The following is an 11,165-nucleotide window of genomic DNA, read 5'->3' as shown; positions in this document are numbered from 1 at the left end:
TAATTGGCGTTTTAGCTGAGAATAAAGTTAGAAAAAAAAAAAAAAGTATGCGGCTAACTGCGATTCAGATCTACAAGAAAGGAAATAGAATGACAGTTGTATTCAACTTCACATAACCGAGACCTTTGCTCAGATAGGATTAAATGAATTTGCCTTGTTTTCTCAATAAGACTACTTGGGGCAGCTCTTGCAACTGTCACTCTGTAGACTGAATAAAAGTGAATTGTGTCCCAGAGACAATGGTGCCGGGAAAGCGTGCTATATTTATCATCCCAATTGATTGGTATGATTCAAATCATAGACGTTTCGATGCAAGAATTGGAAATGCACAAGCACCAGTGAACACACCCTGTAGACGTTTGCGCGCAACTCTTGTGATGCAGCCTGCGATCAAACTCCAAACTCCAAACTCCAAATAAAAATGCTATTTCGAGCCCAAATGAAAAATATCCACTAGTTGAAATCAGTTTGTCGCTCATCCACCACTCAGCAGCTCTTTGTGTTTCAATATAAGATGAGAATTTACATTCTTTAAAACACACACACACACACACAGATATCCATAACCGATGTCACTCACACTGACTCAAATCCAAATTTAAACTGGAGAGAATAAGTAGGAATGAGGAGCAAATGGAGTGTATGCCTAAATATCCAGGATGACAAAATTAGAGACAGCGTTTACAGCCACAACAATTCTTACAAAATCCAATAAAGCAACATAAACATCATAATAAACAATTGTCGAGTATTTCTGCAGCGTCTTATTAACAATACATGAGCCTATCATTGAGCGCTTCATCCCGTCATCAGGTCATATTTTCCTTTCCTATTATTTCAAGAGGAGGATGTTACAGGAAATGTTGGCTGATCGGGCTGTTTTACGGCGCTGTTAAATGTCTGGGGAAAGTAGCAGATCGCGGGCGGAATATTGTCAGAGAACAAATATATTTAGATGTGAATTAAGTTGTGCTGTCGACATTCAAAGTGCAGGAGCGGTGCTGTGCTGCGGGAGAGAGAGAGAGAGAGAGAAGGAAGTCAACGGCGCGGAAGATCACAGCGTCTCGGCCGGGGGAAACGTGCCGGTTCCCCCGGCTTGGCTCGTCTGCTCTCTCCGCCCTTTCGCTGGGTCTCACGGAGCGACCGATAGCGCAACTTCTTATAACGATGTTGGCATATTCACACAACACCGGCTGGGGCAGTGGTGGTGTTTCACGGCAAAGCCCTTTTTGAGTTTCCAAACACCTTTTTATAAGTCTGAAGTCTGTCCCCTCCACCCGACCTGTTAAAACCACGCCTACGCAGCCACACAATTGGTCCGAAAGCGTCAAAGAGCCAATCAAACGGAGCGCTGCTACTCGTAACATGCAACACATCCATACAGTATGAAGCCCTATGGGCCACAGAGGCGCTAGGAAAATCACGGAGCTGGGACCTTACCACCTCTCTCTCTCTCTCTCTCTCTCCCTCTCTCTTTCTCTCCCTCTCTCTCCTTGGCCGTCAGCGGACTCCTTTCCTCTGCACACGTCTTTCTCTGAAATGTGTGTGTGCGTGAAAGAGAGAGGAGGAATAAAGTGTGTGTGTGCGTGTGAGGGTGCATGTCCGGAGCAAGTAAAGGCAGGGGGATTATTCGGCGCTATCGAAATATTTCAACACGTCGCCCTCGCTGCAGGACTGAAGCCAATAAGAAGGAACGCATTTTAACAGGAATGCCGATATTGTAAACAGCAGCAGAGGAGAAAGAATGCACTGCAGTCAATTAAGTGACTCACCCGACTTGGTTTAATTCGACTAATGTCCGCGAGCCAGCGACACACAGAGAGGTGTCCGATGCGCGTCAACCTCTGAAGAAAATTGGTTTCGCAGCACTTCTGGCGAATAATGGAGAGCATTTTTACATTTCTCCGTGCAGACTTTTGATCAAACTCAGCGAACGAACCGTTTCCCAGCAACTTGTGAAAATTAAGTGGATGCTTATTTCTGCAGAGCCGAAGGAGGGATTTCCATAGCTTTCCTGCTCCACATTCATTTTTGACCTGTTTTTTTTTTTTTGTTGTTTTTTTTTCCTTCTTCTTATTTTGTCTCCGATTGCTCCTCTTGTACGCAGGCTTCGCTGTTGCTAGAAACATTGTTTCACATCCAGCCAGTCGTCTCTGTTTGTTGCCTGCACTTGGATGAACTTCCTGATGAGAGATCCAGTCATACAAGGATCAAGTATGGCATATCATCCGTTTATACCTCACCGGGGTCCGGAATTTGCCATGAGTGCAATGCTGGGTCACCAGCCGCCTTTCTTCCCGGCCCTGGCTCTCCCTCACAGCGGCTCCCTCTCTCTGCCGGGCGCTCTGGGAAAGCCGATCATGGACCAGCTGATGGGAGCCGCGGAGACCGGCCTCCACTTCTCCTCGCTGGGGCACCAGGCTGCGGCCGCCCACCTCAGGCCTCTGAAGACTCTGGAGCCTGAGGAGGAGGTGGAGGACGACCCTAAAGTTCACCTGGAAGCCAAGGAGCTTTGGGAACTTTTCCACAAGAGAGGCACCGAGATGGTGATCACAAAATCCGGAAGGTAAAATAGTTTTTTTTTTATTTTGGTGTGTTCATTCAAAAAGTGTAATATATTATCTGGCATACCTGTTGTGCACATTGACAACTCACGATGAAGGGATTAGTTAAAATACACACGGATATTTATACATATGCCACTATGAGTTAGGGAGGCTATATCTCTACAACTCCCCCGGATAACGTCAACCTTAAGCCTCTCTATTAGTCCAATTTGTATTAATTAAACTTAGATTGCCGCGTAATTAACAATTGTCATGTAGATATGAGATTTATTACACAATAAAGTGTCACTACAAAATAAAAGCATGACCCACAATATAATCTATAGATGTGTATTTTTAGCTCGATGTAAAAACCAAGAAAAAAAACCGAGACCTCCTGTGTGTTCAAACCCAGAGGTCTGAGGTAAAACGATCCTCTTAACAAACGTGTCTTTAATGCTGGGAAATTGGATGCTTTAACGTTATTTTGTAAAATAAAACGAGGCCAGGCTTGTGGCTGCTGTGTTATTAATATTTAAGCCTCCAGTTACAGTAGCTTCCAGCTTATTTCCACATACACAATAAAAAAAAAATAATAAAAAAAAACAATTAAAAAAAACTGGCTTGCTTATAATCCTGCTGTTTCATTTCCATGCCCGTTTTGTCAGAACTTTACATTGAAGGATTAGTCCACTGAAATGCCAGCTTTCACTTAATTATTTTCGTCTTCAGCACAGTGACAGTACACAAAGATGGCTGCTGTGTCTGTGTACAGGCCTTGCAAGACATTAAAAAAAAAAAAATGAAGACACCAACACATCAGCCTAATCAGAGATAAAGTAGAAAAATAATTTTTATATGTTTACTGAGCTTCTTATATTTAAACACTTTTATGGCCGACTTATCTTCAGCACATAACATGACACCACACACTTTCATCTGAAAAGCATATTTATGCCCTTCTGAAAATTAGATATTTGATATATTGTTGATTTTTTATTTTTTTTTTAAACCATTCTTTTATTTTCCTCTACGTCAGTGCTTATCATTTATCTATTTTTTTTTTTTTTTTTTTTGTGGCACAGGCGGATGTTCCCCCCGTTCAAAGTGAGGTGCACTGGTCTGGACAAGAAGGCCAAATATATTCTCTTGATGGATATTGTTGCAGCCGACGACTGCAGGTACAAATTTCACAACTCCCGCTGGATGGTGGCGGGGAAGGCCGACCCCGAAATGCCAAAGAGGATGTACATTCACCCGGACAGTCCGGCTACTGGTGAACAGTGGATGTCAAAAGTCGTCAATTTTCACAAACTCAAGCTGACAAATAACATCTCCGACAAGCATGGATTTGTAAGTTCCACTAATGTATGTCAATTTTCCTTTTTACCAACATACCCACACGTCATAGTAATTTACATTTTGATGCTTTTACCTGTAACTTACTTTACTCAAGCACAAGAAGTCCCATTTAAGAGTTTAAGAATAAGAATGTCACCATCAATGCGGATGTATAATTAATATAAACACTGAGCAAGTCAATTAAGCTTCATAAATATTCCATCCAAAAAAAATTATGTCCATCATGTTTCTTTTTACAGCGACTGTTATGTACAAGATGTAATTATTTCTAATGATGTGACATTTGAGGGAAATGTGAAATGTTAGGATTTATTCTGTAAAAACGACCACAAATGCCAGTGTTACATCAAGAGTGCGCTTATGTTTTTTTTTGTTTTGTGTGTGTGTGTGTGTGTGTGTGTGTGTGTGTGTGTGTGTGTGTGTGTGTGTGTGATTGTGTTTCTTGCAGACCATACTTAACTCCATGCACAAATATCAGCCTCGGTTTCACATTGTGAGGGCCAACGATATTCTCAAACTCCCGTACAGTACCTTCAGGACTTATGTTTTCCCCGAAACGGATTTCATTGCAGTGACTGCTTATCAAAATGACAAGGTAAGCACAATTATTGCTCACGGGCTTATATCCTGGATATTTTAGAAAATAGAGGCCAGCTTGTGTGTCCCCCCTGCCCTGTCAGACGCGCTCTCCTCTCCGTCTTTCATGCTCTGCACCATTTTGTTGTCATAAAATATGAAAGACGTCATATTTGTTGGAGCCTGGGAGAGTGGAGTATCATAGTGGGAGGGGGGTTGGGGTGGTGGTGGTGGTGGTGGTGGGGGGGGATGATGTTGCGAGTAGGTGCCATATTCGCCAGCCTGTGGTAGGAAAGCAATAATTCTGAGGAATGTTATACAGGTTGTCTTCCTTATATTTAATCACGTGGAAAGGATTTGGCACAGACCCAGACTCATGTGTGTGTGAGAGTGCCAGTGTGAGAGAGAGAGAGAGAGAGAGAGAGAGAAACTAAAAGGGTTGGGGGTTGAGAAATGAGGAAAAGAAGAGGGGCAACACTGTATGGTTGAATGGAGAAAAAGAAAAAAAGGGAGGGAGGGGGGGGCATTTGGTTGTGTCAGGCTGTGCTGCGTGGTAACATTTTATTCTCTGTAAGACATAAAAATAATGAAAATCATCTCCTCGACTGTTTGATACCCCCCCTTCCTCCCCCTAGTTCCCGGGATTGAGAGGAAGTGGTGTGGGAGTGAAGTTTTGCACACAAAAACCTCGTGGAAAAACATGCCAATGTTAGGACTCACGTTTGTGCGCGCTGGTGTGCCTGCGCGTTTTGTCTTATGTGCGTTTCGTCTATAAACCAAAAAAAGGTGTTACTGCAGCAGCTTTAACCCGATGGGACAATAACATCCATGTAAACTTGTAGAAATTAGCCACAGCTTTGGGACTGTGTGTTTTGCCTGCAGTTGAATGTGAGCACTACAGGGAAGTGAAACTACTCCCGCTGATAATTGTATTGTAATAATTTTATTTATTTCAGATAACCCAGCTGAAAATTGACCACAATCCATTTGCCAAAGGATTTCGTGACACTGGCAATGGGAGACGGGAAAAGAGGTAAGACATGGGAGGAGGGGGGAGCGGGGGGGTTGAAAAAAAAAATTAAATGAATACAATTCATATGTCTTGTGTCTGATACATGGAGTTTCTAACCAAATAGCTCAATAAACTATAGTTCGCTATAATCCTTAAATCTTATCTCACTAGTGGCAACAGAAACTGCTGTTTCACTAGCTAATTATTATTTTTCAATATACATTTTCCCCCAAATGTTGAATATTTAAAATTAGGTGGTGTCTGCATTCAAAGTGGACAATGTGGTGGATAGATAAACAGGCCTGCTAGAGCAACGGCACTGCACTGGCTCTCTAATCGGAGTCAGTCAGGAGCTTCGTTATGTCAGGTGTCCAGTCTAAATAAGCTTCTCCACACCATCCATCGTGCTGCTGATGTCGTCTCTGACCTGAGAACTGTGGCCACCGCTTCTAACAACCTGAGTGCTTGTGCGCAGGAAACAGCTGGCTCTGCAGTCCATGCGTTCATACGAGGAGCAGCAGAAAAAGGAGAACGGGGCTTCAGACGACTCCTCTGGAGAGCAGGCTTCCTTCAAGTGCTTCGGCCAGGCCTCGTCCCCTGCCGTGTCTACTGTGGGCCCCCCACACCTGAAAGGTAGGCAGGCGGACCCCACAGTCCTGTGGAGAGTCGTAAAATATCCACGGTGGCAAGGCTTTTCTAACAGCCTAATGCGCAGAGTAAGAGTAAATGTGTAAAGTAGTTATAGCTGTTAAACTTCTTTAATATCAGCTACTCACTCATATTCAGCACATTGGGACACTGATAGCAGTCCTCTGAATTGATTGTTATTGATATCAACAGTAAAACATAAGGACACAAGAGGCAAGATCTCAGTCTGACACAAATACGCATCCAAATATTATTGGGAACATTTGGGAAGCTCACGTCACGGGTGTTTTACTGGTGAATTGACCACTCCAGTACATGGGTGATAAAGGGGGTCAGTGTGCAGAAACTCAACTGATGGCTTACTCCTCCTGCTTTTCCAGATTTCTGCGACAGCGATGAGGACAGCGACGATGAGAGCAAAGATGGACACATCAAAGATGGTCCGGACTCCAGTAAGATTTCCACGACTACGGAGGACGGAAAGGATCACGAGGCGAGCCCAGCTAAGGGGCATGCCTTCAGTAACAGTGACACTGGCAGCAGGAACCGCGACAGCGGCCCTCGGACTGAGAAAAGCCAGGCAGACTCACGACAGAGCCCCATCACCGTCATCTCCAGCACCACGCGCTCTGGAGAAGACCTCAAGAGCCCGAGTGTGGAGCAGCCCAAAACGGACGAGTGCAGGCCAATAAGCAAAGACAGTTTCATGCCTTTGACTGTTCAGACTGACAGCCCGCACATAGGCCACAGCCACTTGCATAACTTTGGATTTCCAACAGGCCTAACAGGACAACAGTTTTTCAATCACCTTGGGAGTGCGCATCCGTTTCTCTTGCACCCCAGTCAGTTCAACATGGGAGGTGCATTCTCAAACATGGCCGCGGGCATGGGGCCACTATTGGCAGCCGTGTCCACGGGAGGGGTGAGCACCATGGACACAACTACCATGGCATCACCTACGCAAAGCTTGACGGGAGCGCCGGGCCTGCCTTTTCATCTGCAGCAACATGTCTTGGCATCACAGGTAAAACCTGTTTTCTTGGGCCCTGGCCTCCTCGCAGCCTCGAGTGAAGCACACGTGGGGTTACAGGCTACAGTAGCGACAGCAGACAACAGGCTCCACGGGCCTACATTACATATGCCAGATGTTGAATTCCCTTTAATTCGTTATTCTTCATGCCATCAGGTTCACGTGTGCATTGTAAACATAACTTTAAGTGTGCGTGCGTGCGTGCGTGCGTGTGCGTGTGTGTGTGTGTGTGCTCGCCCTTGTTTGTTTTGTTTGATTGCCAAATAGGCTAATATTCGAGGTAAAGTGGAGCAGCTGCATTTTGACTGACTGGGCAATTGGGCCTCGTTTTATCTCGTTTCTCTTGGCATTGTTGTAGCAGATATTAACCTTCTTTAAGAAAAACAGAGCTGAGAGACTGAGACCACCTTGCAACAGCTTAAGGTGTTCATTCAGATCACTTAGTTTTCCAGCAACGATTGCGAGTATTAAAATGCCTCATGGAGGGAATCAACATCATGTTTTAATAGACAACAAATATCGTCTTTGTCTGTTTGTTGTAAAAAAAAACAACAAAAAAAACAAGTGTTATAGCTACAACCTGCCTTGTTTGATTGCAGTAATACATAATAGGCGTTTTTTATTTGCATCACAAATTCTTGAACAAGCACCAAAGCTGTTTATATGTCGGGTGGTCACGTTTTTTTGTTCGTGAAAACCTGTGTGAAGCGCCGAAAGCACGACAGACTCATGTGTGTGTGTTGCCTAAAGCAGATCTTCGTTTTGGATCAAGTTTTCTCGTCCATCAACCAAGCGTCAGGCGGCGTCTGTAGCTTTGTAAACGAAGCATTACTAACGTCAGTGCGCATTTAAAGCGCTCTTAACTGAGCACAGTGAGAGTAAAGTGCAACAACAGACCGAATCGGGGCAATTTGAATCAGTATCTTTACGCATTTGTTCCAAGACATTAATCCAAAACGCACAGATGGAACAGTCTGCTAAAACAGATTGGCCATGCATCCCCCTTCCATTTTCCATCTCCTTCAGAGGTGTGTGATCTGTGTGATAATATTAGCTTTCTCCAACACCAGCCTCACTCAGCTTCTGCATTTCTCCACAGGGCCTTGCCATGTCTCCGTTTGGCAGTCTGTTCCCCTACCCCTACACGTACATGGCAGCAGCCGCTGCAGCCTCCTCCGCCGCCTCCTCCTCTGTGCACCGGCACCCGTTCCTGAACGCGGTGCGCCCCCGACTCAGGTACAGCCCCTACTCCCTCCCCATGACGGTACCGGACAGCACCCTGCTCACCACTGCCATGCCCTCCATGGCCGGCAACGGGACGGAGCTGAAGGGGGACGGCATTGTCCCCGCCAGCCCCGTGTCTGCAGGCACCCTGGATTCCACATCGGAGGTGACCAGTCACTCCTCCACCATATCCTCCCGCTCGGTTTCCATGTCCCCAAAAACTTGCACGGAGAAGGACGCCGCCAACGAGCTGCAGAGCATCCAGCGCCTGGTCAGTGGACTGGACTCAAATCAGGACAGGCCCCGGAGCGGCTCCCCATAGGAGTTTTTCTTCTTTCTTTTTTTTTTTTTTTTTTTTTTTAAACACACCACCTGCTTCTCGTTTCGTTGTTGTCATGAAAAGTGTTGACGGTGATGAAGACATTAACAGTAGGAGGACACCCTCGTAGATTCACGCAGGTTTTAAAAAGAAAACTAAAAACATGAACTGTTGGACGTTTTAGTTTCTGAAATGCACTTTGGTTAATACACATCTGATATGTATATTTTTCTTTTTTTTTTTCTTTTTCTTTTTTCTTTTGTGTTAAATTAAACAACACTTTTATCCTGTCTTTTGAATACCGTACAAGTATTGAAACTGAAAAGCTGGCATGGGTGTGACTAACGGAGAAGTTGCTGCTGTGTCCTGTCTCCTAACTTTATTGTACACGTGGAGAAATGTGTTTTAATATGCACTCTGAATTGATTTGACTTATTTGAACTCACTACCGTTTAACCTACCTTATAAAGACTGCTGTATTTTGTTGTACACTATGAATTGATTGGCCAAATGTTGCATGCCCCCCTAAAAACCCAACGAATGTTATTTTACCGAAAACTAGGCCTATGAAAAATATTCTGTTTTGGATAGAATTATCATACTCCCTTTGCTTAAGTTTCCTCTTAATTTGGTTGTTCCTTTTTCTTTTTTTTTTTTTACAACAAATTTGTTTCTCTTCATGCATTTTTGAAATCAGAATTGCCCTATTGACGTGACTGGTGCTCCGGGATAAAACTATGGCCCAAGCATGCGGAATTTAGCCCAAATGTCCAACAAGGCAAAGGGAAGCAGACATTTAAATATGGAAAAATTAAAGGTAGTATTGATTAAAGGTGTACATAGGGATATATAAAATATTTATGTAATTATTTCATATTGTTATTGCGTGTAAATACAACGGAGTAGTTTGTTTCTAGGGTTCTGTTCTTAATTTATTGTCGGTATACCTGTGTAAAGATAGTTTGTGGGCTATTATCCTTTTGTTGCCATCTGCATTTATACCCCTCTTAAAATATGGGCTTAATTCCTCCCCAAATATCCACTGAGCTAGTTATTCACACTCATGTGCCATGTACTTTCATTTGTTGTCCCCGTGTGTGAAGTGCTACTGTTTCAAACGAATGAAAAAGCGACAACGCACTGCACCAAAGGCTTGAAAATATACTTTTTTTTTTTTTTTTTTTTTTTCTTCGAGAAGAGCAAAAGACGTGTCGTTGAAGTGTGACAAAAGTGGACTATTTTTTCTGTTATAAAAAAAAAAAAAAAAAAAAAACTTTGCGAACCTCTTCGTAAAAGTGCCGCATAATCGAAAATATGAAGGTTTCTTTTGTGTTTCTTAAGTTGTCAATGGGTTATGTTGTATTGGAGTTCTGTCTAGTTTACAACATCGACATCGTGTTCTTGAAAGTTTCAATAAAATATTGAAATGCCGTTTCGTGGCGTGTCCTTCGCTTTATTCCATTATGGATGAGAACTAATTGGATGGCACAGACTGCACCTTTACGCATGCAAATGAGCCCCGTGTCTCTGCTCGGGTTTGGAAGGTGAGGGGAGCCCTCTGATTTCACTTCACTACACTTCTGTTGAGACACATCCCTCTATGCTGCGTTCAAAGAGTCCAATTAAGATAACTCAGGGCGAAGCAAAGACTCCCTCAAGTCCAGAGGTCATAACTGGGGAGGGGTGGGGGGTTCTACCTGGACAAGAGGACCAGAAATTAAGCTCTTTTTTGTTTTGCCTCATTTGAGTCAACCACAAAATAGGGCAGTTTTGTTTTTTTTACTGTGACTATGCAAAGGAATGCATTCATAGAGAAATGTTTTTTTTTTTTCTTAAAAAGAGATAAACATGCAAGCAGCAATCTGGACAATAATTCTTCTGAGGTGAGGAGTTTGGTGCTTGTGTTTCATCACAGTGACCAAATGGCAATTTGAGGTCACCCAAGAGTGACGTTTTAGAAGCGACTGCAAGGCTGGATGTGACACTACTGATGGGACCTACTGAGGATGTGTTACTTTAGGCCAAAGTGGAAGGTGAAAAAAAAAAAAAAAATCCCTTGATTACCCTGTATATTGCACATCGAGTCATGAGTTTATCAACACCATATCTTTATTTGTGTATTGTCTGGTTAATGTGTAGCGAGGCTGGCGCTAGTGAATGGGTGTAAACATGACACAAGCTGTCTCAATTGCTCTGTCTTATTGCTCACCTGGCGCCTTCGATGGGCATATCTTCCATTTTATTGCACGGAAGGCGACAATGCGTCTGTAATCAAACCAGGACGCGACGCCCCCAAGCGGCGACAGGACCGGTTTATTAAAAGCAGCGCGAGCAGAAGAAACCACAGGACGAATCGTGGGTGAGATCTCACCGAGGGGGGGGGGGGGTCAGCGATAAGGAGCCGTCTGACCTGGTCCTGGTCAGACGGCTCCTGTAAATTCTCTCTCC

General features: G+C 43.9%; 1 protein-coding gene across 2 annotated transcripts; it reads left to right on the top strand.

The window, feature by feature from the left end:
• The first annotated feature begins 1,352 nt into the window (after positions 1 to 1,352).
• On the top strand, positions 1,353 to 9,370 carry tbx3a (T-box transcription factor 3a). Of its 2 annotated transcripts, none has more exons than XM_070850877.1 (7): positions 1,353 to 2,566; positions 3,632 to 3,899; positions 4,357 to 4,503; positions 5,441 to 5,517; positions 5,972 to 6,129; positions 6,525 to 7,168; positions 8,274 to 9,370. In XM_070850877.1, the coding sequence occupies exons 1-7, from the start codon at positions 2,175 to 2,177 to the stop codon at positions 8,718 to 8,720; spliced, it is 2,133 nt and encodes a 710-aa protein (XP_070706978.1). In that variant the 5' UTR covers positions 1,353 to 2,174; the 3' UTR covers positions 8,721 to 9,370. The 2 variants fall into 2 exon arrangements, with proteins under 2 accessions (XP_070706978.1, XP_070706977.1); XM_070850876.1 differs by having other exon boundaries at positions 1,354 to 2,566; positions 3,632 to 3,914.
• Positions 9,371 to 11,165: the final 1,795 nt, after the last annotated feature.

The sequence above is a fragment of the Pempheris klunzingeri genome, chromosome 19 (assembly GCF_042242105.1).
Source record: "Pempheris klunzingeri isolate RE-2024b chromosome 19, fPemKlu1.hap1, whole genome shotgun sequence".
NCBI classification, from domain to species: Eukaryota; Metazoa; Chordata; class Actinopteri; order Acropomatiformes; family Pempheridae; genus Pempheris; species Pempheris klunzingeri.
This window is presented reverse-complemented; position numbering and strand designations above follow the sequence as displayed.